Source organism: Anomalospiza imberbis, chromosome 6, assembly GCF_031753505.1.
Source record: "Anomalospiza imberbis isolate Cuckoo-Finch-1a 21T00152 chromosome 6, ASM3175350v1, whole genome shotgun sequence".
NCBI classification, from domain to species: Eukaryota; Metazoa; Chordata; class Aves; order Passeriformes; family Viduidae; genus Anomalospiza; species Anomalospiza imberbis.
This window is the reverse complement of record NC_089686.1, coordinates 58,572,911-58,600,594: the sequence shown is the minus strand read 5'-3', so window position 1 is coordinate 58,600,594 and position 27,684 is coordinate 58,572,911. Positions and strand designations below refer to the sequence as shown.

Here is a 27,684-nt window from a genome sequence, read left to right as displayed (position 1 = left end):
AGCAACGACAGCTGCAGGTGGCAGCATCAAAAGGAACGGGAACCGTGACTGACCGTAAATCACATGGTTTATGGAATGTGCAGAATTTGTGAAATGTCACGTGGTTGTACGAAATCATTAAATAAATCATTAAAAAAATAGAAAACAATGAAGAAGGCAGCCACCCGGAGCGCCGCCTGGCCTGGCCGCACCCACGCAGGGGTGGCCGGCTGTGCCACACCACCAGACACAATTTCTCTCCCACTTTCTCCTCCTTCACCCTCTGCCTGAATCACCACGTGCCCTGGTGGGTGGGAGCAGGGACAGGCTGGCTCAGCACTGCTCCAGAAACGTGACTTTAAAACAGTTTGCACGGCCCAAGTTTAGCAACCTGTAACAATATCTCAAATCCCTCTCACTGCTGTATTTAAAGCTAGCTTTCCTTCTTGCTGCTTTTAACTCTGCACCTAATCTGCAGCTTGGAGCCAGTGTACTCTGAAACCTCACAATATTCTGTAGTGTGGGGTTAACCTGCTAAACTCCTTAAATTACACAGATGGTTTAATACAAAGAAAAATGAACAGGTACAGGAAAGGCAGTCTGAAAGCAGATTGTGAACACTGCATTGCTTTCAGCAAGTTCAGTTCACTTCCAATTCTGACCTGATTCTTTTATAGATTTAATGAATCTGTCAGGTTGATACCATGAAATGGGACAAGTGAGCAGTCAGCTTTGTTGTTCAGGCTTTGTTTTCATGTTTCCAATTAAAAACAAACAAACAAAAAAAAAAAGAATACAAGCAATTAATGGGAAACATTAACATGTAAGAATGCAACAGCCTTTAAACATATGGGAGATTTCATCTGAGCAAGAATTTTCACTGGAGAAGACTGAGGTGAGCTCACAACTTTCAATCAAAATTCTGTGCATCAAAAAAACTTAGTTAAAGTTGGTTAGCGTTGTCACATAATAGATGAATTTACACCACTCTAGAGACTGGCTTTACTAGAATGAATTATTGATGCCTCGCTTTCATAAGTGAATGACTTGCAGAAACCAGCACAGAGTACGTCACACTGCTGCAAGATGTGCAGACTTAATGCAGCTTTGGAAAAGTGAGCCAAATTCTTTCTCTGAATTGCACATCAACAAAAACAAGACTGTAAAAGATACAGTTGCTTTGGAAGTGGATCAGTCTTTAAAGCATTAAAAACAACTCTCTACCTGAATCCCACTGATATTTCTGTGGCCTTATAGCCGTTTTTCCTGTTTTCAGAAGTTTTTCTCTTCCCTGTTAATTGACAGAAGCTGAACATCTATTTCAGTGGAGCTCTGCCAGTTTATACAAGCTGAGGACGTGGCCCATATTTTTATAAAGGGAGGTCCTTTCCACTGTTTTGCCATCTGCCAAGCTCTACTTTCAGCTAATTAAATAACGTCAAGTTCTAGCAGGCTTTTTCAGGCCATTAGAGTTTTCCATTTCTGGACCCCTAAGGGTACCTAGCAAGTCTGGCTTCAGGAGAACTGAGAGGTGGATTCAAAGGTGCTGACAATGCTAAGAGCATTTCTAAAAGCTGGAAAATACCCTGACAGTTTGGACACTTAGTGGTTTCCACACAAAGAGAGTTTGTGGAGGATCTGTGAATGTGAGCAAACAATCTTACACACTTGGAGGAAGTGGGGGATTGACTTCAAGCATCTGTTGTTTCAACCATGTCAGTGACCAAGGGGGTTAAGCAAGGGAGAGCCTGTGTGGCAGGCAGCTTGCTCTGGACAAACACTGAGGCCATTTATCACACTGAATTTTTATCCCCACTTCAGCAGCCCTTTTGCCGCCAGCCTCACCCACCCTTTGGTCTGGCACCTCCTCAGGTTGCTCTGCCCACTCCCCTTCCCATCCCAAGCTCTCCTGCTCCCTCACAGTGCCCTGTGGCCGCGGTGCTGGCTGTAGGGATGAGCAGCAAAAATTAAAAGCATTTCATTTACCTTCAACTCTGCAGCTACAAGTGTAACAAACATCCTCCAAAGTCCCTGAGATACATAAATGAGCAGCTACTCCATGTAACCAAGGGTGTCCTATCATTTGTAGCATTTTCTCTGCCTCTCTGCTATCCCTGTGATAAACCCACTTACACAACTGGTCTTAAAACAGACTGTCAACAGGCAGAGCAGAGATTGTCTCATCTTGTGAGCACAAGACCTACTACAATGGAGCCTTTATCCTGCCTGCAGACTTCCAGCACTGCTATAATTCAAACACTGCTAATAAAGATGGTGAATATGCAATAGTATGACCAGGATGCAAACACGAGCAGGGAATAACCCCCTACCAACCAGAAACTCCACAGGAATAATGGACTAGACGAGCAGTACTGTCAGCCTTTGCAATCTTCCTGCTTTTTATCCTGAGAGAGCCTGGAACACCTTCTCATATCTGTGGAGAGACTATTTCAAACTCATTTTATTGAATGAAGCCTTTTAATCAAGATGCAGCAGCCCCACATGCCATCTGGGGCTGAAAGGGAAACTGGCCTCTGCCAGCTGAAACTGTCACTGGGAAACAGCAGGGAAGGGAGGCCATGCATGGTGGCATGGCTGAAGGACAAGTTCTGCTTTCTGGTCTGCCTAGGAGAAAATGACGTTTGCCCCAGTCTAGATCAGCCTCTCATCCACTCTACTGCCAAATAAGAAAACAAACAAACAAACAAAAAAAAAAGACAACAAACCACAACAAATCAAGCATTAATGAGCAAGAAAACAGTTCTTCTCACATGGCCTCTCATGCAGTACCATCCTGGTGTGAGGCCAGACACAAATGCTGGATTGAGACACCAGTTAAATTTCACTGTCATTTCAATGACACATTCACACCTCCCAGTCAGCCACTACAGAGGTGTGTGAACATGTGGACACACCTCTATCTAAAGTTCAAACACGATTTACATACGTCATCCTACACCAACAAAGTCGGATTAGTACAAATCTGAGCCCACTGTAATTGCTTGAGTCATATGAGTACACAGCAGGTATTTTAACACCACTGTGACGGCTGACATGAATAAATCTAAATCTCCAGCATATTATATGACCACAATAGATCTTCCTCCTCCCTTCCTAACTAATTTATCATGTGGAACCAACACTCACAGATCTCCCTTGAAATGTTACTAATATAAAGGGAAATGGATAGGACTACAATGATGGACACAGCTGACCATGGTACAGCAGCGTCCTCTTAAAGAACACACCTGGAGCTGCCTGAAAGAGCCCAGGTTTGGAGGGAGACAAGTTTCCTGATAGCCCTGGATGAAGGTCTGTGCCCGTGAGGGTTTGAGAGGATGTTACAGGCAAGGGAACACCACATAGGGCAGCCAATAAAACAGGCCCAGAAGTACAGCAGTATTTTTAAAATGCACTATATTCCTGGCAAGTCATGTGCCTTAAAACTGGATATAAATCACTGCAAACTCCAACTTTTGTTTCCACAGAACTTTTTTAATGTTTTTGGTTCCACACACAGGGCCCTGTTCAGCATCTTGCTGCCATGGTGTTTTTCTATCTTGACAATTCACTTCCACGAGCAGGCATGTAGCCAACTCAAATGAGACTCAACGCAGTGAAAAGCCCTTCAGGTAAACAGTGTGATAAGCTAAACTGCAAAAACGAGACAATGTTTTTGTACTATGAGGCAGTTGCTATGGAGATGGTTGCTAATTAACTGCATTCAGCCAAGAGAACAAAGGGTTTAAGGGCAGACAGGACTCTGTATCTTAGAGCGAGCAATGCATAATGTCTTATGCAATCTGCACATCTCTCATATCTGGAATACCTGAGCCTTTGCTTAGGCTGCAAAATACCTCAGTGACAACAGGGGGGTTTATTCCTTTAAATTTCAACTAATTTTTAGGTAGCTAATGACTTGCCAGTATTTAAAAAACAAACAAAACCCATACATAAAAGTAACAGGTATCATGAATCAATGCATCAAGTCAGGACTGTACTAAACATCGAACTGTTTTGTGTTCATTCAGAGCTTCTGTTTTGTGTTCATTCAGAGCTACTGTTTTCACCAGTTCTGCGTGGCCAGGTTTGGCAGTGAGGGGCTACAGGGGTGGCTGCTGTGAGGAGCTGCCAGAACTGCCCTCGTATCTTACAGAGCCAATGCCAGCCAGCTGCGAGACAGACCTGCTGCTGGTCCACCAGTGACACTGGTACTTCTCCTGAGATACCAGATTTAGGAGGGAGGGAAAAGCCCTGGGCAGCTGCAGCCAACGAGAGGGGTGAGATGTGTGAGAGGAACAGCCCTGCAGACAGCCAGGTCCGTGCAGGAGGGGCAGGAGGTGCTCCAGGTGCTGGGGCTGAGACTCCCCTGCAGCCCCTGGGGCAGCCCTGGTGAGGCAGCTGAGCCCTGAGCACAGGGAGGGCACAGGGATGCTGAGGTCCACCATGAGGATGGATATCGAGCAGGCGGATGCCTGAAGGAGGCTGTGACCCCAGGAGAAGCCCCACGCTGGAGCAGGTTTGTGGGCAGGACTTGTGACCCCCATGCTGGAGCAGCCTGTTCCTGAAGGACTGAACCCTGTCACTGGAGAAGTTCAGGAAGAGCTGCTGCCCGTGGGAAGGAATCACTTTGGAGAAGTTAATGGAGAATTGTCCCATGGGAGGGACCCTCCACTGGAGCAGGGGAGGAGTATGAGGAGCCCTCCCCCTGAGGTGGAAGGAGCAGAAGCAAAGGTGTGTGATGAACTGATCACAGCCCTCGTGTCTCATCCCCTGCACCACTGAGGAAGAGGAAGTAGAGGAACTGGGGGCAAAGTTAGAATAACTAACTCTTCAATCCATTCCTAAATAAAGCTCCTAAAAATGTACCTTGGACCTAAATACTGTATTTAAATTAAAACTGACTATTCTGAAGAGATACTGAAAAACATCATTTTCAAGGGATCATATTTTGGTTTAGTTTTCTATTATAACTCCTTTCAATGTCCACAATGCACTGCAGGCCTACAGCCCTCTAGAAAAAGCATTAACTTGTCAGAAATGCCATAAATCCCAGAGCAGCACATTTCCAGCTCACAGAGTGTGTTCCTGGGGAAGCTGCCCATGTTCACAGCATCCCCTGCAGCCCCAGGAAGGGCCAGGGCTCCCCCAGAGCTGCTCAGCCTGTTGGGCGGGCGAGGGCTCGCACACGCTGTGCTCAGGCCAGACCAGGCACCTCCAAACAGGATAGGGGCACATCCTCACTCACCTCTGAAAACCTCTGAAGTTGAGCTCTTTTCCTAAGTGGAAGCTGAGGAAAACAATAAAGAGCCCATCAGAAAGACTCTTCCTTTAGAGATGACAAGCCAGTGGATAAAATAGGTCTGCACTAACACAAGATTTCTTTAGGTCTGAATAAAGAAGGCAGTATTTTTCCTTTTTAAGTCATTATACAAATGATTTAAATAAAAACAAAACTGGGAAATTTTTTTTAACAGGATTTAGAAGCTGTCAGGATGTAAAGAGTCACAATCAATTTTGAATTTAAGTCCTCACTAAGGGGAATGGGATGAGTTCACACCTCATATGAGGGTATTACTTCAGCTAAGCCTGCTGCACACTGAACACACAGTATATTAATTTACTACGTGAAGGCCTAAGGTTTGGGGTTTTTTTGACATTTTGAATTATGAGGCATCTGCAAATAGATCCTAAATCTGAATTGCACATGGATTTTCCACACCAGCCAATTCCAATTGCCCCTAGACATCCCCTCCAGCATTAATCACTCACCCACACTACTGTAGTTCATATTTCTTTTACAGAAACAGAGGTCTGCAAAATTCTTAAACTCTTGCCTAGAAAACAGGAATTATTACTTCTGTGGCAAACTAAGTTTTAAGCATAAGGGACCCAATTCTGCCTTCAGTTATACTGCCATAAATCTTTAAGAAGTCCATTAGATTTATAACAGTGTAACTGAAGAGGAAATTGAGCCCAAGATATTTTCTAAATCGGTAATTAAATAGCAGAATTTTAGTTTGGCACAGAGTAAAGACCTCTTAGGTTACTTCTTTGGATAAGGCTACATACTTCTTTGTTCCTTGAATAATAATGTTATGAACAAATTAAATCATCCTATTTTCAGCAACCTCTCTCTTATTCTGTACAAGGACCACATCATCTCATGGAGCATCAATATGGGGCTCAATATTACCTCAGTTTCCCATCCACTTTCTCTCCCTCTTCTCCATATTTAGATTCCTTGTGGCTCTCCATTATTTGTACATGGTATACAGCACCTCGAGGACCTTTTCTTGTTTGGATTCAAGGAACTACTATATTAAGCAAATGTCTAATAATAACAAAATGGCATTTAGTCAACTCCCTTATTACAGGAGCAAGGCATCCTGTGGTCACATTATGCAGAGATTGTACTCTCAGGAAGATGCAGCCTGCTCTCCCCCCACACAGGATGTGGTACAGGAACATGGATTTGCCACAGTTGCCCTAAACTCCCCAAGGGTCACTGGATAAGCTGTGAAAGGACCCCCTTCAGCATTAAAACTTAGATGGCACTAGGGCAAAGAGGGCTCAATTCCCAGCTCTGCTATAAAACCCCTGATGACATCAGACAAGTTATTTAGTCCCTCTAGGCTGCTTTTCTTCATTGGGCAAGGGCAGCTTGTAAAATTTCCTGTCTCGTAATTTTAATAGAAGTGGGTTTTTAATGGCTATTTTACCTCATTTTAATTTTTGCTCAGTATTTCCAGCCCTAATGCATCTTCCCTATTATTGACCACTTTGCCAACCTCCCATGCCAGACTCCAGGCCATCCCCCACCAGCTCTGCGTGTGTCACGCTCACAGGGGTCAGTGGGAGGCTGGAACCTGGGACAACTGCTCCCAAACGGGGGCTGAGGCAGATCAAGAGCCTCCGGGGCGGCCGGGCCAAAGGGCTTTCTGAGCTGTCCCACCTGTCAATGGCACTCCTCTGGCCACCCAGCTATGCAGCTCCAGTGGCCTTTTCTTGCTGCCTGGCAGGATGGAAAATTCTGCGGGCGGCTCCTCCGTGCGCTATCCCTTACAGCAATTCTCCTCAGCACGCTGGTGATTGGGCCTCCTGCAGCTAAAAATACCCCGTGCAGCCTAAATATGCAGCACACAATGTATGCCTGCATACCTCACCTATCTAAATATATGCCCACATGCCTACCTAATAACAGCTACAAATATGAATCACACTGTTTCTTCGCAGAGCACTCTCATGGGAGGTTGCTTTCCGTTGCCAAAGCAAAAGAAGGTCCCAGCCAAGAAGTAGCCAATTCCTCGTGTATACACCTCCTGGCTGAGGACTCCTAAATATATTTTAATTGGCTGGAACACATTTTATTCACACACAAAAACGTATTTGCACATATAGGTATGTGCATATATTTTTATACAGCTATTAGTAAATACTTCTTTCATCACTGAGTGTACTGAAAGGTTTATTGCTGACAGTCCATCCAAGGAAGAACTGAACAATTGAAAATGCAATTCTTGTTCAGAGAACTAAATGCTGAAGTTACCAGGCCACATGAAGGCACCTGCTAAAATGACCCAAAGACTACTTTCACTATGGAAAATTATTAGTTATCAACTATATCCAGCCTGCTGTCCCTAAGTCCCAGAAAAATTGGGACCCAGATGGGCTAAAATTTTCCTTTTCTCATGTCTAAGACAGGAGTGTTACCTGCTAGTTTAGGGGTAAAACTGGTGCTGAATCCAAACAGCTGAAGATGCATTTCTCATCTGTGTTCCCCTACTCACTTGCATTGCTAGCACGACAAAAACACAATTTAAACTGTGATTTTTATTTAATTAATCCTTTTCTTTTCCATGCTAACCAAACACCAGTTGATGTTAAGGTAGAAGCAAGAAAAAGCGAAGCAGCTTCAGGCAAATAAGCTTCAGATGTTTTAGCTCTGCCGCAATGATTAGGCAAACTAATAAAGAAAAAATGCTTTTTCTTCATTATATGCAAACTTGGCATACTCTACCTCACCTACTTCCACTCAGATTACTGGCATATGCTCCCTAACACCTCCAGGCATGTTTTCTGTGCTGCTGTCCCCAAAACCATCAGGCGTCAAGGGTGATGTGGTTGCCTACAGAGAAACCAAGACTCAGCCCAAGCCAAATCCATCCCTGCCTCTTGGGCCCCCCTCCTCCAAGGAGGGCAACCAAACAAGGAGTTGGATTGATGACCTGATCTTTTTTGAAGGCCTAAACACCTCTGGCAAGCTGACTGCCCCCTTCAAGGCAGAAAGGAGATCTCAATCCGAGTATGAAATCCAGAAAACCCTCAGGAGGCCTGACCCAGCTGGAGATGGCTGTTGTGGGAAGGCTGTAATTAAGCAGTTGCAATAGTGACACTGACTTCTCACACCAGACAAGGTGTGTGTTGATCACAGTTCCTATTAACAGTGCCTGAGTACCCTGTAGATAAAACTGTGATGGTGTTTGACTGACATCCCAGCAATTCCCACAGCGTGCAGTGCCTTCTTCCTCAGGGTTCCAATTCCCTCGTGAATTTGGGCTGTGTTGCTGTCCCTTTTACGTTAGGCTTAACAAGCTATGCCACTTCTGTGTGCTTAAAAGAGCATTCATGAAACAGAATTATCACATTCATCTCCCAAATTTGTATTATTTTTACTTAAAAAAACATGTTCCTTAGTCAAACAGTGTAAAGACTTTGTAGACCTAGAACAAAACCAGAAAAATTGCAGAGGAGCCTTTTTCTACTTACTAAACCATCACTTCTACTGAAAGTCTGTAAACTGTTAATCCATTAGTGTCTAATTTCTTAAACTCAAATTCCAGACTTGAATCATCTGGAAGCCCAGAGCCTGAAGTGTTTCTGTCTGATGTTCCAGACTGAGTGCCCCACATTAAATTGTTTGTTGGATAGGAAAATATTCATACAATGGTATTAATGCAACTTCTCAAGGGCACCACAGAAAAAAATAGAAAAAAATCCTTCATGCATCTGTTAGGAAATCCCCATAAGACTCAGATAAGATACATATTAATTTTGAATAGCAGGCTCTCGGGGAATTGTGTAAGACCCATATCACAACCACCACAGCATTTACTCTCCCAACAGTTAGTCCAAGATCACCCCTGTGAGGTGGGGTGGGACACAAACCCACTTCTCAGGAGACTGCATGTCCCTAGAAAAACAAAGATGCAAAATTTGTATTCCCACTGCTTCTTGTTCCCCACAGTGTTATTTGTTACCACACCTACACGGAGCAAACCCCCTAAGGGAACAGTGGGAACATTAGGATGAAATTTCCCTTGCAGCATGGCTCAGATGTCTGGTTTTCACCACTCATCTCACCGGCCCCTAGTCCATCCTGAACAGCCATCTCGGACTTCCCAAATCCAGCACTCTTAGATGCCGCCGGCACAAATCGTGGTGATGGTGCTGGCAGCTAAGGGGTCAAATTTTGACCAATATTTTTTTCTGTTGCTGGTTGTGTAAGATGCTCCCTGCACTGCCCAAGTCTCTCTCTTCAGAAAACAAAAAATTCTAAGTTAATCTCACCTCTTCTCCTTCCATAAGAGCGCCCAGAACAAGAGTGTCAGCATGGCTATAACTTACCCTCCCCATGCCCGCGTCAGGCTTTTCCTGGGGACGTGGGTCACTGCTCTGCTGCCACAACTGTGTGACATGACTCAGCTGGTGTGCAGACACCTCTACATAGTCTCATACTGGTCCCATGAAGAGGAATTCAAACCTTACAGCACACCATAACGCCCAAGTGGGCCTTACTTGTCCAACTCAAGCTGTCCCCAGGTTGCCTGAATGAGAAGGTGTTTGCCCTAGGAGCGAACCCAGTTCTACAAGGAATGAGATCAAATCAACAAGACAATTTTCTTTCACGCTATCTACATGCAGGCTTTTCAATTATCTTGATCTCTCAGTACTGTGCAACCAACTAACACACTACATCAGCCTGATCAAGACTGTTTTAACTACCTCCTAGCACGATAGCTATTTCTTAAAGCTGCAAAACTCTGCCTTCTGCAATTACAGCATCACAAGTTCATCTTGAGAAACCAGTGCTGGGAGAAAAACGAGCTAAATCAAATGACCACCTAAATGTATCCTGGATGTTCCAGTGAGGTTGCATCACTTCAGTGCTCTCATGTTAACATGTGTCAGCTCTAAAGAAGGGCATTACCAAAGGAACAATGTTATAAAGGAAAGACACAGTCTTACGCTGTTTAGTATGGCTGTTTAAATAGGATTAGCCATTAAATGACTCTGAAGTGGCCAAATGCCTGATCTGAACCTGCCCTGGTAGCTTTCACTTAGTTTCAGGCAAGAACTGATGTTGCCAGTACCTCCTCCATGCAGTGCCTCCTGAGCACTGGGAGGCTGGGGCAGCAGCCACGCTTTTGTCTTTCCCATGAACAGGCTATACAAACTTTCTGCCAGTTCCCCTTTATATGGGTGACTGAAGAGAATATGTTTAGTAGAGAGAGGACAAAGCCCAAGTGCTAAAAATTGCTTTCAAAGGATGTCCTGCTCTTTCTGGTGCATAATTTTTTTCAGTAAAACTTTCTAGTATACATTCCCATTTCCTTTGGAATACATCATCCTCCCAGCCCAACCCAGCAAATGGAATACTCGATCCATGGCTGTGCCATGTACCTTCCACAACACTACTGACACTTTCAGCTCTGGTGCTTACCACAGCCTGCTCTCCTCTGCCCGCTCCCCAAGTAGGAGTTGATACCCTTATTACACACAGCTCTCACTGTCCCACCTAGATTTTCTCTTTAGGATAGCAGGTTATGGCAGAGAGGTAAAAAAAAAAGAGAAAAAAAAAATCTCTGTCTTATGAAGACTCTGCCACTTTATCTCAAAGCACTGACAATTTACTCTTGAAAGCCCAAGGAGAAAGATTAAACCCTGTTCCGCCACATTTCAGAAATCCTCGAGAACGAGCAAGCCCAAGAGCCCCTCCTTTCCACAGGCTGGGCTCACAAAACCAGATCCTGCCCTCTTGCAAGCACGGCCTGCTGATGTTGCAAGAACATCACCACACTGCAGAAACCATCTCAGGCAGATTTGCTCATAACCCAAGCAATTTCAGTAGTAACGTCTCCAGCAGACGCCGTCTCTCTGGACCTTCCTGCCCTTCCCTGCTGGCTGAGGGCCCAGCATGGGCATCACGCGCGCGCCGTGACGCGGCGCGACACACCGAGCAAGCCCAGCACTGCCAGAGTGCTTCTGGATGCATTTGTTTGCAACCTAAAAAAACCCAAATTGTGGCTTTCAGAATAGGAGTCCCATCTCCACTGCCTTCATTTGGTGCATGTTGCTGAGAAAACAAAAAAAAAAAAGGGGGGGGTGGGAAATAAATACAAGAGTGTATCTTTGTACAATGATTGCAGGAACAGATGAATAAACATGAAACCTGATACTTCACATCTGGTATTTCATCAGTCCAAATACCTTATTCACATTCAAATATATTTAACACTGTGGAAACTTTATAAGGTAACAATGTCTTTATGGAGGCAGCAACTTGCATGGAACTTTTAAAATGAAAAGCAACAGTAAAAATAATTTGTAACATGTTACTGTACTCTTCATAAAGCTATTTACCTCTCAGCGTCCTAACAGAAACCCAGAAAAACACCAAATAATGGCAGTTAGATACAGAATCAGGCAAGCCCACAGAATAAGATTTCTTTTGTCAATGTTCTAGTTCAAAGTTCAATTTTAATACCCAATTTATACAAGGTGCTTTGGAAATGAAGACTATTATTACTCATCGTACAAAAATTCTATTATCTGAGCAGAAATTTTTATGAAAGTATCCTTTTCCCTTAAGAGGATTAGAGTTTTTATGTATAACCTAAGAGATTTTATGTATAACCTAATAAACATACACAGTTCTGAAAGGCTGCTATGCAATGTCTCACATTAATTAGTACTCATTCTTCTCTGTAAAACTACTAAACATGCTAAAAAACTTCCTTTTAATAATCACTACATACTCATAAGCACTTTTGTTACAGAGATTAATACCTTCAATGCAACTTGCAACTGAAGGGCTCTTTACAGGTCTCAATTTTTTTTATGAAATTATTTTCTTGTCTTAAAGGCAAAAGCCACCTTTACTACACTGAGGCTAATTTAGCAGTGCTGATAACAAAATGTCTGCAGGCATATTCCACTTGCTAGCATTTATGGCACTTTGGCATTGTCCCTAGAGCTGCACTAAAGCCACATCTTGCTCTAGCTAAATTTCAAAAAAAAAAAAAAAAAGGAAAATGTGAAGACAGAGCCAAATCCAATCCCGTGGCAACTCCAGTGCCTTCAGTGTTACACCAGGGATAAAAGTAGGGCTGCATTTCACAGCAGCTTTCATTCTTGTAATCTTTTCCAAAACACTCTCTCAGGAGCAAAGACAAGCATAGGCAAATATCTTGCCAATAAGTGAGTTCACAGGGATTGCTACAAGTTACTAAACTGTCAGCAGTAAAAGAGCAACAATTGGAACAAAGTACAAATATACAAATACAGGACAGCCAATGCCCTCTAATGGGCTGGGGTTTTCCTATGAGCTGCATAAACAAGGACACGGAAATTCATCAGAACCAACCTCTGAGGCACAAGGCAAATCATAGGGTGCCCTACTTGTACAAGAGGATGATATTTGTGTTTGATCAATACTTCTTTTGAAACAGTACAGATGAAAAAAGCCTTACCAATGCCTTAGCAAGACAGATGAAAATGTGTCTAAGAACTCAGTCTTTCCTCCGTGGCCTACACTGGACTGCTTCCACAAAGAGTGTGAGCATCAGTTTATAGATGTGTTCCTCTATCCTCCTTCAAGCCTCCACATTTATACCCTCCTCACCTTTTTTAAATTTTATTTACTTTTAGTCAATACTGTGCTAGGAGCAGAACCAACACTATAAGAACTTCTTCACAACCTCACCCACAAAGGAAAGGGAAAAGGAGCGATGGATAGAGCTTTCCTGCAAGAAACTTATCACATGTTCCTTGGCTTTACCATGTATTCTTTCTCTCTCAAGAATTTCAAAACTAGTTTCTGGAATTTGTCCATCCAAACCAAAACAAGTGTCTTTGCTTCTTACCCAATAATTTCCTATAAATTTAAAAACAAGAGTTTCATTAAGCTTTCATTTTGTTTTCTGAGGGTTTCTTCACGGGGCCATAACCCTGGGCCAGCCTGAAATGCTCCTGGTCTTGCACAGGTCACAGTTTTGTCTTTGCATCCTGAGGATGCCCCAAGGCAAGAATAAAAATGTTAGGACATTCCCTTTTCTCTCCCCAGCCAAGGGCCCCTGCAACCCTTTTCTGTGGGGATAGGATCAAGTATTTTGTTCTTGTCATCCTCTTGAGTCTTAAGTTACATTTTTGGGAAGGCAAGGGGAGAGGGAAACATCCTTCCCTTTCCTTCCCTCCTTCATCTGAGGTCTCAGCTGTAGAGGAACAGCTGAAGTGATTTAGGCTGTCTGGAGAAGTCACAGATGTCCCCCAGTGCCACTGGGGCAGCTCTCCCATCACAAGTCACCCTGCTCTCACCCAGGTGGCACCGCAGGCGGGAGCCCCTCGGCCACCCCTCACCCACAGATCCCAGTGCCCTCAGTCCTCCTTGAGCAATCCTCCAGGTCCCCTGGAGCCAGCTGAACACAAACCTCTTAGAAACACCAATTTAAGGATGATTTTTAGACCACCACAAAGAACAGTGAAGAAACTCTGGCTGCTTGCTTACATGAATGTCGCAAAGCTCTCATTAAATCAAAGGCAGAGACTTAAAATATTTCTTCAAGCAAAATCTCTGCCCTTCTCAGAGTCTCCCTCCAAAGATCAAAAACTACAATTGCTTAACTTAATCCACACATAGTGATCATTATATTTGCTTCCATAAAGATCAGATTTGTTCTGGTGCCCATATCTAAAGGCAATTTCAGTTAGGAAATGAAATGGTGCTCTCTTGACCTTTTGTCTTACATGGCCCATGGATTGCTGACACATTACAATATCCCCCAACACTATGGAAGCTTGGCCATATTGCAATGTCTCTCTCGTAAGTGAAATAAACTTGGTATGCCACTAAAAGGCATTAAATTATTTTCATTATGCCACACAGAATGTAGAACACTTACACTGTTTTGATTTCAAAATCCTTGGAGAACAATTATGCTCTCAGGGCCATAAGACTCTATTAGGAAGTCCTCAGAAACCTAGCATGGTTTCAATAAATCCTCAAACACTACAAAGCAGTCACTCAGTTTAAAGAATGAAAACATGAGTTCATCCACTGCAAAGTCAGGATGTAAATTCTGCTCTTACAGCACCCTGCACTTCCTAACACATTTCTTTCTACTCAGTCAGGGCAACACTTTCAGTGAAGTCTTCAGCATCAAGCACGCATAGTTCCTTTTTTTTTTTGATTGAAAATTAACTATATTTGATTTAGGATTAGCATAAATATGAGATGTGCCTATGCTTATGGTGTTACTAGCTACTAGTATAAATCAGCAATTAGATATGCACAAATAGATTTATACATATATAATTCAACAAATGTTAACATTCAGGAGTAGGAACCATTAAATTAAATCAGTGATTGTCGCAATGAATGGATAAATATGTTAATTTCTTTAATTTATACAATGGCACCAAAAAAAAAGCTTCAAAACACCAAAAAGTAGATTTCAGGGGTGACTAGTGTGGTTGTAGGGATCCTGATTATAAAAAAAAAAAAAAAAAACCAAACAAATGCAACCACCCTTATTTTGGCTGATGGGCTGTTCGAGCCTAAGTAAGGCTTTAGAGCACAAACACACAATAAGCCCGTTTGTATATACATGCTTATGTACTCCTAGCAGGAGCACAACCTCCTAATTAGGCAAATCATCTGCCCTTTCCATAGGAAAATACCAGCACAGAAAAGCAATCAAAACAGGCGACAACGACAACGGGCGAGCAGGAGAGGACAGGAGAGATTACATCCCCTTGGGCAGGGGGCGAAGGGGCGTGCGGGGGAAGGAGGAGGGGGAAAAGCAAACACCCAGGCAGGAAACCCGGCCCGGGAACTTTCTGCCGAGGGCAGCTGAGACGCTTCATCCCCACTCTTTTATTTTTTTTTTGTTTTGGCCGGACAGGACGTTCGGTGTGGCCGCGGGGTGACACGGCAGCTGCGGAGGGAGCGGGTCACCCGGCAGCGCCCGTGACCTCGGGCGGGGCACAGCTGGTGGAAGCTGCGGCACCATCTGTTCGGGGCCGGGCCCCTCTGCCCCGCCAGGTAGCTGGGAGAGACAGGGGTATATCCTCGGGGCATTGCCACCCACCCCTGGGGCACTGCCACCCACCCCTGGGGCACTGCCACCCACCCCTGGGGCACTGCCACCTACCCCGGGGCACGGCCACCCCTCCCCGGGGCACGGCCACCCCTCCCCGGGGCACGGCCACCCCTCCCCGGGCATGGGCACACGGGCACACAAGGGCTCTCCCGGCCCCAAGGAGGAGTTTGGAAAATGGAAACGAGAAAGGAACAGAGCGAGAGAGAGCTCGGAGCAACGGGAAGAGAGGTCCGCAGCCCCGCGCAGCACACGGGGATGTCGGCATCCCTCGGCGGAATGCTGGCATCCGATTGAGGACAGTTTGCACGCAGGGAAAGGGGGGGAGAGGGGGAGAAACAGTGAGAAAAGAAGAAAAGACACAAAAGCACCCCTAACTTGCCTCTTTCACGGAGAGGCTCCTGAATGCAACAAGAACTTTATCAGTTTGCCGTTCAGTACTGCATAATCTGCCACACCGCCACGCAGACTGCACCTCCCATTTCCCTGTCTTCACTATTTAGTGAAAAATAAAGAAAAATGCCTAATTGTTTTGTGTACCCGAGGAGAGACACAATTAAATGCTCCTTTTAAATATTCCCATTCAGCCACACCACTATATAAGGTAACTAATAAGACAATTCTGTATCAGTATTGCTTTCCTAGTGCCAGCGGCGAAGGAAATGGCTTGGATGGTCCTGAACACAGCGTCAGCTCAGCTGAGCTCTCTCAGCTTCATAGATTTCTTCATGATTTATTTCACAAGCACCAAAATCAGAACCAGGAACATTGTGTAGAAACAAGCTGGGCTTTACAGTTCTCATGTTGGAACAATTATTTCCAAAGGCTAAATGTGTACCACTTACCATACATTTTGCCTTCATCTGATAAGATGATTTTCCTCCTCCCACACGGTGGATAGATAGCTAGAGCCTCCTGAAAGCTCTGTTCAATGTCAGGACTCCAGACACCTTCTGCATCGTTGTCAATGGGTTTATCTGCAGAATCACTCATTCTTTCAATGTCTTCGGCAGGACTCTCGCTGCCGCTCCAGCTGCTGGGCTCAATGGTGATGGCTGGGGTCTCCAAGCCTAAGCCTGGAGTCTTCAAGGGAATAAACCTGCAACACAAACAACCAACCCAACAAGGCATTAAAGGTATGGAACTCCAGGCAAACATTTCTGCCTACTTCTGATGCTAAGTAAACAGCAGCTGAGCAATAATGGCAGTAAGGCAAGCACGGGATGCACCCAGGAAAAGTGAAAAATTCATAACCATTCTACCTCAAACAAGCAGAGGCGGAGCAATAAAGCTGTCAGAGGGGAACTCTACTGCGTTTTCTGTGTGCAATTACATGAGGCCATAGAGAATCAGATTATTTTTCACAAATAGTCAAAGTGGGGAAAAACTCTCCAGTCACATTGCATCTGGCTGAAGACTGGCATGCTTAAAATAAAAAAGCCAGATCCTCAGGCAGGGGAAAATCAGAATACTGCCACTGGCTGGAAGGGAAGCACACCGATTTATGCCAAGAGTGACCACCAGAGCTTAAAACCATTTGAACCTAAAAACAAAAGCAAAAACTATTTTTCACATTCATCCGGATGTCAGTGGATTAAATGGAATTATAGCAGCAATGCCACAGCTCAATGTAATTAACTGGAAAAGGCTTTAATTTTTGTATCTTAACAAAATAAATAATACATCAGAATCCAAGATACATACAGAAAGAAATCTTTAAAATGATAACACCAGAGCAAGGAATTACAAGAGAAGATATATGCTTTGCCTGATTTAAAAGGTCTCTGTCACAGAACCATAGCAGAACAAAAATTACAAGCTTCAAGTTGCTGAATCAATTTAATAAGAAATAATTTAATATAGCTGCACCTGCTCACACCAGCAGAGCTGCAGATCTGTCAGTGTTCCTTTTATATTTTTGAGAGAAATACAACTCTGCTGTAAAGACTTGCTCCAGGCAAAAAAGCTGCTATATCAGACCACATTCACCTCTGGTGTAATTCTTCGGGAAGTGAGTGAAATAACACCAGGAACAGATTTGGCTCAACATGTCTAGGCATAATGCAGTTTTATTGTGAAAAAAGGAAAAGTTTGGTGACTCTAACTGATCTAAGTGGATGGGAGTGTTCAAACATGCATGCACGAGCTGCAAACACAGTTAAAAATCCAGTTCCCTGGCTATACACTCAAAACCCCTCAACTACAAGATTTTTCTTCTACTAGGGCAGAATAGAGGGGCTTCCCCTTGCACAGAGCTGCATCCTCCTGCTGATACGCCTCTCACTGGGGTCTCAGGACGTTGTAAAATAAAAGGTGAAAAGCAGCAGAACAGCATTCACCCCACGGAGGAAGAAGGGGAGGGTGTACCTGGAAGGCCATGACACCTCTGACTAAACACCTTTGGGCTGGAGAACTGCCTGAAAGAGGAAATATTTACAGCAGCCCTCACCAGCCAACCAATCGCTAGGGATAACCAAAACCTGACGGTCCGGTCCCTCGGAGGCCACGGGTGTTTCTTGCAAAAAAACAGAGCTGCAGCTGGGGAAACTGGGAGCAGGCTCAGTCTCACAAACCAACATTACCAGTTTGACATCCAAAGCACAGGGTATTTCCACTTCTCCAGGCTCTAAGCAGAACTCAGGGGGACCAGTATGTGTGAAATAGGCTCCCATGAGCTCGATTTTCCCTGCTTGTCTGTCTCTACAGAGTGGTATTTCTTGACTTTGCATTGGTTCGAACATTTCAGCACAGCTTACAAAAATGTCAGTGCCTCCCCACCCTACTAGCCAGGCTAATCACTGTCTCAAACGCCTTTTAATAACTGAAAATGAGGGAGGAGATGGATTCACAGAGAACCACACACGTGTAAGTGGGTGAGAGCTCTGGGCAAATGAACCACTTACTGTCTGGGAAATCCAAAGCGCACACAATTTTTTAAGTAGTCATCACAAAAACGGAGATGCAAACCTTGGTAAAATAGTGAAACCCCATCCTTCATAATCCTCCGAAGGCTGAAGGGTTGATTCAACACCCGGAAGAGTTAAATCTTGTATGCAAAATTTAGCCCAAGCATGAGCACAGTGATACTGGGAAACTACTGACAAAAACAATCATGTCCACTTAAGCCTTCACAGAGAAGGGGAATCTTTGGTAAATGAGAGGTAATTGAATGTTGATGGGGATAATTAGGGGGAGGGGTCAGTTTTATTGCAATAGTGCAGGGGAAAATGGCTGCAGGAGGATTTATTGGCCTCACATGACCAAACCACAATGAGCATTTCACCAGAAGACAGCAGGGGGTGGGACACATCACTGGCTCTGTTTTCCAAAGGTGACTACAGCAGGAAATCCTTCCCCTCGCTGAGTCCATGGCTTGCACAGCACAGCACAGCCACGGGCAGCTTCTGCTCAGCTCAACCACCCTCTGCTTACAAAACCTGCCACAGTCATAGCCTCAAGTCCTATTATCATCTTATAAACCAGCCCTTGTTATTACATTATGCTGAAATAATAATTAAAATGCGCAAGGAACATACTGAGGCTCTAAAGTAATTAATGTTACTTGATAGTCATGTCATATCTTGCGTTGTGTTTACTGGTGAATTTTCACTTATCTGCTATCTCCCTTCCCATTCCTCTTTACCTACTTGGATATCATCTTGAGGCACTCACAGCTACTATTCCAGCCTCTAAAATGTAAGATAACCAAGTGTTCCTTTCAGAACATCTGTACAATAGGGGCGTGGAGCAGCCTGCTGGAAGAAAACCTCTCATATTAAAGGTCATTTGGAGCGATTTCCATTTTGGTGAATGCTGACACTGCAGATCAAGCCAGAGGGCCAAGGAGGAAAAAAAAACTTGTATTACAACTGCTAAATGGCTCCCTCTTACTTCAGGAAAAAAATGAGCTAACTCAGTTAATCATTTCCAGCTCAGCTCTATGTATCAAAAGGCAATTCCACCTCCTCCTCAGCTTGAATTCTAACAACTCAGCTGCGATGAAAAACTTCAGACCTGTTATGCTGGAGTTCAACACGATTATCAAAAATAATGCAAGCTGTCAACAGATTAGCTTTTTTGCACATTTCTAATGAGCTATAAATCTCATATGAAAAATGTCAACTTACAATCCAATTTAAATTTATAAAAAATTTTAAAAAGTGAGCCTACTTTTAGCAAACTCCTAATTATCAAACTCCAAATCTTGCAATGCCAGCTTTCAGCAGAGGAAGAGCTAAACTCCTGGGGCCAATTAGCCCCACCTCCCCTGGCCAAAATCAGAGATTGTACACATGACAGATCAAGTTGAAGAGTTCTGTATTTGCTTTTTATCATGTTAACTTTCAGAGAACCAATTCCCTGTTTGCACTTTCTGTTAACAAAATTAAAACACATCAACACTACCTAGAAAACCAACCAGCCAACTAACCAAAAAAAAGCCCAAAACCCACAAAAAATAAAGAAAAAAAAAAAAGAAAAAACAAAAAAAAAAAACCAAAAAACCTAACAACAACCCTAACCCAGAAGATTTTGGCTCACCTTTTTGTACATTCTAAGACTGCTTAAAGCACACTGCTGCAGTTTAGGTGGTCTCTCTTCAGAGTTTTCCTTTTAACACCAGCCTTACACATTTCAAGATAGCTTCCCCTGTGCATAAAACTCTTTTAGCTGCAAACCAAATGCATCTGTCTTGCAGTTGCTTTCTACTCTGTGCAGTTAAGTCAGTTCTAAATATATCTGTTTTCCTCATGTGGTCATTAAGACACTTCTTCTCTGCATGATGGAGGCATGTCCCCCCTGTCAAACAGCACAATGTCACTCTTAGGAACAGAGAAACCATCAGGGGAAATGGAGGATTTTATAAATATGTTTTATAGCCAGGCCATTCAAGACAGCTTGGTGAGCTACAAGGTATGACTTACTGTCGTTATGTTCACTAAAGCAACTCGAAAAACTACTTTAAAATCTCAGAGAAACAAGCTAGCTATTGTCAGAGCCCATCAAACCAATGCGTTTAAATCAAACCAAATGATAGTCTGCAACTGCTTCTCAAGGAAATGGCTTCTTTACCTACACAAAACATTCTCTTATGCCTTTCACTTTATGAGCAATGCAAACCTGGACTTGCCCAGAAAGCTGCTGCTCGCAGACCAACAGCTGAGATCAATGGCTCCTCACAGGAGCTTACGACAAGTGCAGAGCTACGGCCTTGATACCTTTCATAACCTTCAATATTTGCACAATGAACTAATATGGAAATGCTGTCTTTCAAAAGTCACTAGAGCTGGGTCTTATTTTACAGTGTCTTCCAAAAGTTAAACAGTTTTCTCTGTCTGTCTGATTAATTTACTTCCTTGAATTTCAGCGTACAGGTGCCGAATGGTGCCTTCTCTGTACTATCAAACAATCCCTGGAAAAGGATGAATGCTCGGCAGATATTGCAGCAGGAACACAAGAATGACTGAAAACACGCCTTGATTCTGAGCGCTGTCTGAGGAAAAAGCCCATTATGTCTCCCAAGTCTTCTGAACTGTGTCTGCTCAAAGGGGATCAAGTGCAGGTATTGCTGAGACTGAGCACCAGTGTTGTTATCCACACCGATCTTCTCACTATAAATAGAGGCAGACTGCTACCAAATCATTCTTACAGCCAGATCTATATTTCTAAAACATGTCTTTCAGAAAAAAAAAATCTTAATTCTTGAGATAGAGATTTCAAGTGTTGAAGGGGTAAATGACACTTTTAAGAACAGATTATATTTTTAGTTCATGAACAACCTCATCTTAGCCTCAGTTATGTAAAAACAATGGAACGAGGAATCCAGCAAGTTTTTTTTTATAAACATTAAGATGGCAATGAGCAGATGAGTGCAAATCAACTAATGCTAAATTTGCAGATGGCATATTTTCTCTGAAGGCTTGAAAAGTTGCAGGCCCACGGGATTTTCCTTCTGCTTTGTTCAGCAGTGCAAATCCACAGCTGGAGTGCCAAAGCTCTGGAGAGGATCCAGAGGAAGAGAGTTATCAGATCTAGAAAACATGACCTACCAGGAAAGGAATTGGGTTTGTTTAAATTTAGAGAAGGCTGATTTGAGAAGATAACCACTTTCAAATAAGGAAAAGGTAAGAGCACAGCAGAGAAGCAGCTCTTAGCCATTCCTACCAAGGACAGGATATGAAGCAAAGAATTTGAGCTGCAGCAAGGAAACCACAGGTTGGGCATCTGGGGGATTGTTCTGACCCCACCAACAGTCACACACCAGAAGTGATCGGCTTCTGGGGGCACTGGGGAACTGCTGTTGTTCCCAGCAGGTGACACAAGCATTTCTCAGGAAGCAGCTCACACTCTGTGAGTGGCAGAGGTATGAACTAGATGATGCCATGAGGCTGAGCAGTGAAAGGCCCCAACAGAAGGAAGCCTGCAGTGGGAGCACATCCTAAGCTGCCTGAGAGACTTCCCAGATGTCCCAGTGACCAGAGAGCTTCGTCAGCTGCAGGGCAGAAATCCAAGCACAACCAGGCTTCCTCCTAAGGAAGCCTCCTTGGCCCTGCACCGCTGCTGGACACTGCTGCAGGAGCACCAGGGGCTACAGCCACCTGTGAGGCAGCTTGTCAAGGCAGCCAGGATGGGAAGGAAGACCAGGCTGGGGGAGGAGAAGGCTCCATCTTCTGCTGGTGCTGTCCATGGGAGCTTTGGGAAATGAGGCTGCCTCATCCCCAGACACCCCATTCTACCACACATCTGCTGAACTGCCTGACCTTCCCTATCACATCCAGATTTCTCAGGCTCTTTCTGCACTGCTTAAAGTAAACATGGAATTGGTGGGAAGCCTGAATTTCTCTAGGATTTTATCTTTCTACTTTGCCAGTGAAAGTATATTTGCAGTGTTTATGCAAGCGCGCAAAGAAATTACTTTTTTATTTACCAACAAATTCAGAGTGGATTTTGTAGAGCTGATGTGTAACTGTGTAAGGATTTTTATGATTCTCTAAGGCATTCAAATGGCATTACTTTCAGGAAAACACTATATCTAAGATACATTATATATAATTTCTTTTTATGAGGAATGGATACAGCACAGTGCGAAGAATAAAAATGTAAATAATTTACAGAGCATCCAATGGTGAAATCATTAGATTAAAATTACTTTATATTGTATTTTTGTTACAAGTTCCACTTATCAGCAATTATTCCCTCTAAGAAGAAAGAGCACAGGGGAGAGAAGCAGTCCATTTCTAAGATAAAGTATTCCTTTAAAACTCAGTCAGACTAATTCAGCCATTCGCAGTTGCCACTGAAATGAAAAAAAAAAAGAGGTTTTCTCTTACTGTGAGAACACTTCAGGAAAAAATTCTGATGCTATGCTTTCCTGGTGATCAAATACTTGCATGCAGTGGTGCTTCCATGTCCTTCCTAACATTCATACAAACTAGCTTTGTTATCCTAAGACTGAATTTACCATTTCTTGATTGGGAATCAAGCTAATTATTAACTGCCAGCTACCTATTTCAGATTTGGTTTTGGGATCTGTGCAGGTATAACATCATCAGTCCAACTATAGCCACAGAGCGCCTGTGAAAGACACATGATGGTTTTTTCCTGAGGTGAGTGCATTATACAATGAGTTTGGATGCACTTCCTTCTCCTCAACTACCACACTCGGGGTACAAACAAAAGTCGTAGGAAACAGCGCCATGCCAGCATGTAAAATACCAAAAACATGTAATTTAACATCAGTAAAGTGATGGTTTCCTTTCAACAAAAGTCAGTAGTCTGCTCATCTGAGAAGATTTACACGTGTACTTTCACAAACCATGAGGAAACTCTTACGGAACAAAGGGTGACTTAGATCAGCAAGAGTAGGCAGCATATGGGCCTAAATGTGAAATTAGGATTGTAGGAACTATTTATAAAGAGAAACAATGCATTCTCCTTGAATGGCTTTTTTTTTTTTCTTTTTTTTTTTGCTTATAGAAACAGATTACTCAGCAAAGAGTGGGTTGATGCTAATACATGGGAATTCTTCCCTTTGGAAACAGCTTTCATCTCTGCACTCTTTATGCAAGTGAAAAGTCTATTTGGTACCACTCTGAGAGCTTCATTTATTTATTTTTCCAAAGGCTGCTTTTGTTGATAGATATAATTATTGTCATAAGGATGTTGAGTCATTAGCTCCAACCCAGTTTTCTTGTCCATCAGTTTTAATTTCATACCATTAATAAAATGGTTCATCTTCTCAGTGGGGAAACGACTGGATTCTGACTGTGCCTACACCACACTCACGGGCTCGGGAGGCTTTGTGCTGCATCACCAGGATGCCTTCTGCAGGCAGCTCCAGCTTCAACCATGTGTTATCAGGCTAGTGACCAGCAATCCATTATCAGGCTAGTGACCAGCAATCCAGCATGCCAAAGTGCTTTCTAAGTGGCTGCACATCACTCGTGGTCCATGGTCTGTGCTGATTACCACGTTATCACCGGGGAGGTGACTCTCAGCATACCGCTGGTGAATCCCTACCTCATTACAGTCACAGCTGCTCCAGATACAATTCCTTCCCCATGTGATCCTGGAGCAGCCACACTCATCCCAGGTGCTAGTGCTCATTTACACCCAGCTGGTTTCAATTATAAGGGTGTTCCTGGGATTTAACCCAGCTCCAACACCGCACCATGGTGGCAACCAACCAAGATTATTCTGAGTGTGACTTGGCGCTCAGTGGAATGAAGAACAGTGAGCAGCACCATGTCTGGCTTGCTTCTGCTAATTGCCAGCATGAAGCAAAGGAAAGGATAAAACATTTACCAGCTCTCAGAAGGAGAAGCCATTCTTCCTACACTAACCCAGCTGCTGGGCTGTGCAGCTCCTGTCACCGTGCACCTCCTGTCACCCAGCAGGGCTGGCTTGAGCGTGGCAACATCCATGGCCAGTGCAACACCATGGCCTGCTCAGCCCAGCTGTGCTCCAGCTGGAACTTCTTCGTGGCAAAAGCTGCTAGACTGTGCACTGGGGTTTACCAGTATTCACTCATTCACCAGTGATTCAGCTCTGAGAAGAATGGTCTGTGACCGAGGTGGGTCTGTCCGTTTGGGGCAGGGGCTCTGCTCCCAGAGCAAGCGAAATAGCTTGGGCTGGCCAAAGGCCATCCTTGGGCACTGAAAAATGGTCTGTAAGAAACACTCCCAGACCCAAGGCCCGTAGGTAGAGGTCACAGAAGGTCCCTCAGGGCAAGGTCTGCAGCCACTGCTTTGCTTGGGGCATGCACATGGAGTGTGTGTTTGGCAGGGCACTGTAATCCGTCCTGCTGCCAACACACGTGGACAGGAAATAAAAACTAGTATGTGTGACTGTCAGGATCAGTAAGTTTTTTTGGTGTACAAGAACTGGGAAATGGGACAGAAAAATAGGCGCAGTTCTTGCTTACCTGCAATAACTCTATTTCTTGAATGCCTTAAGTTCAGTCACCTCGTGGAGGCTGAGGCAGGGATTCGGTGAGCACAGAGGCTCTGTGCCTTCCCAGTGGCTCCATAAATTACCAGTTACATCATAAAAGCCCAAAGAAAAGAGACACTGGCCCTTCTTCAGCTCCAGTGCTGTCCACCTCTCCATACACATGGCTTTGGGATCCAGACCTGGATCCAGGCACAAACACACTCAATGCCATTGGAACTATCCATCTTCTGCATCCACTGGTGCTTTTCCCATCTGTCCCAGCTACCTGGGAGTAGATGAATGATGCAAATGCAGTCCATGGCTTTTGCATGGGCAAACAGAGGATCTCTTCTTTGTAGTTTGCTCTAACTGCTTTCCCACAGGCACCACGGAGCAATTATTTTCATTTTGTACCCCAAAAGCCAAACTGGAACTATTAATTCCACCTACCAAGTGTTATAAATACCAGAATGAGGTACACCCTTGATCTCTGGTGTGTTACTAGCTTCCTGTTGGGACCACATATGAACCATGGCTCACACAAATGATGGACTTGGCAGCAAGTTGTTCTGTCTAGATGTAGGTCTGAAACTCAGTTTTTCCCCTGGACACTCTGAGCCTCACTAGTTTTGCTGGAGTTCCCACGTCACACAGACATTTGCAAAACCAGGTGGAATCCTTCACATTCATAGCTCTCTTACTCTATTTCTGGCATATGACTAACTGGGTTTGTACTCCAGCTTTAGATTTTTCTCTTTTCTTTTTTTTTAAATTTTTTATTTTATTTTTCTTTTTTTAATGACTTGTTTTCAGGATGAAAGGTTTTTTTCCACAATGGCTGCAAAAACATGAGAGTTCACTCTAACAGCTCTGAATGAGGTGGGGAAAGGGACAGAAAACCACCTGCTTGAACAACTTTATCTAAGTTCAGTCAGGAAAGGGGAAACCATTGCTATTTGAAGGGTGGTCCAACATCTGACTGCTTCATATGTAACATAAAACTGTCGCCTATATAAAAAATATTTTATATAATGATTTAAGTATTCTGTTAAACAGGTACAAAAAAGGCACAGTAAAGTAAAAGGTTCATTCATTTACTCAGGTGCATTTGTTTAAACAAGAAACAGCCACAAAATTAACCCTTTCCCTATTCCAAGCTGAAGAAGGCCCCTTCTTTTATGAAGCAGGAGAAAAGCAAATTTTGGACAAACTGCAACCTCCAATTGGCCAAAGCCACCCCTGGAATCCAGTGCTGGCACCTTTTATCCCTCAAGCCCACTTGTTCTCTGCTTTGCAGATGTTATACAAACACTCCTTTGTGTAAGTGCAAACACACACACACAGACTTTCTCAAACATTTGTTGGAAGAGCTAAATTGCCACTGAAATTCATTTTACAAGTTTAGAAACTCTACCAAGCACTCTCTGTGAGCTCTATCCCTCTAAAGCTGCTACAGAGCTTGTGAATGTCTCATGCTTACCTGAACGTGCTGGTTTTGTACCAGGCAACACCAGCAGAAAACCATTTTATTCTGCTTTGGTGTTACTACAGCCCCGGGCTCTGATTCTGACAACACAGAGCCATTTTATACATATGAATAATCACTCCAAGTTTAATGAAGCTCCTCACATCTCCATTAGCAATTGTTTTGGCTGCAAAAAGGCCCTGCCTATCAGCCCTGGAGGAGCCTGGAAACAGAGGAGTGATAATACTGGGAGGCTCACTTTGGGAAAGGCTGTGGTTTTCTGCTGATGGGACATAGAACTGCAAGACAAAAAAAAAAAAAAAAAAAAAAAAAAAAAAAAAAAAAAAAAAAAAAAAACCTAAAACAAAAAAAACAACTTGAAGAGGTGAAATCACAGTGCCACAGCCCTCCACAGGGCTGAGATTTAATCCCAGTTTTCTGGCCTTGCTCTCACCAATTCTAAACAGAAAGGGATTTCAGAAACCAGCGTGTGAGATCAGATAGGACTTGGGGTCCATGTCAACCAGCCACAACATGTCTACAGTCTTCATCACACGCCAGCACTGGAAAACCCACCTCAGGTTTTTGGGTATACAGAAAAATCAAAGCAACAATTTTGTTAGCAAGTGCAGTAGCCGTCAAATAAAAGTATTTTAACTCATTTTGTTTTCCAACTGCTAGCAGTGGTGCTTTGGGCAAATTACCTGCCAAATTAAATTTTAAGTCAGAGTTGTTCGTCTGTCTATTACAAAGGAAGCCTCCTCTGCAAGGAAATGAGCATGACTAATAGAGCACTTCTACACTGCAGCTTCTTTCTTCCATCTCACTCCTGCCTCCAACACCTGTCCTCCCACAGGTGGGGAAGGCATTGGCTCACTAATGTCCACATGACTGTTTCATAGAGATAATGACAGATCTATGGATTGCACTTTGCCCATAATGGAAAATTTATTTCTCGCATCTAAGGTGAGAATTAAGGATGTTTTATGCAGCGGGACTTGCATCTTCTGCAAGGAAGTAGTAGAAAACACTTTCCTGCTGAGATGTTGAAACAATCCCAAACTGTGGCAATCTTTAATTGCTGGACATAAGTAGAACCTGCAGTAACTGGCTATAGCCTTTTGAAAACTCAATATAATAGTTATGCAGTTATTCTGTACTTCTCTTACAGTTATTGCCTGTTGAGGAAGCAATTTCTGTCTTAAGCTCTGATTTAATATTTCCAGTCTATTTCAACTCCTTGTTCACTGTAGCTTAATCCTGCTTCAGGGGGTGTCAATCTTCCACAAAAATAACTTTGCTGGCAACCATTAGAATGGTGAATTCACTGGACGCCAGTGGAGCTAGAGATGGCTGGGTTCAGGCAGCAGAAAACAGAACATCAAAAAACCCAAACTAAAAGCACAAGCCTAGGAACTAATCCTGAAGAGAATT

The 27,684-nt window shown here is 43.6% G+C and overlaps 1 protein-coding gene across 5 annotated transcripts in view; it reads right to left on the bottom strand.

Annotated features, from left to right (window-relative positions):
• Nucleotides 1-27,684, bottom strand: part of TEAD1 (TEA domain transcription factor 1) — a 153,230-nt gene that overhangs the window by 83,306 nt on the left and 42,240 nt on the right. For all 5 annotated transcript variants that reach the window (XM_068194665.1, XM_068194663.1, XM_068194667.1 and 2 more), the window contains exon 2: nucleotides 16,202-16,455. In XM_068194665.1, the coding sequence (XP_068050766.1) occupies nucleotides 16,202-16,349 (148 nt within the window). In that variant the 5' untranslated portion in view covers nucleotides 16,350-16,455. The remainder of the gene's footprint in view (nucleotides 1-16,201; nucleotides 16,456-27,684) is intronic.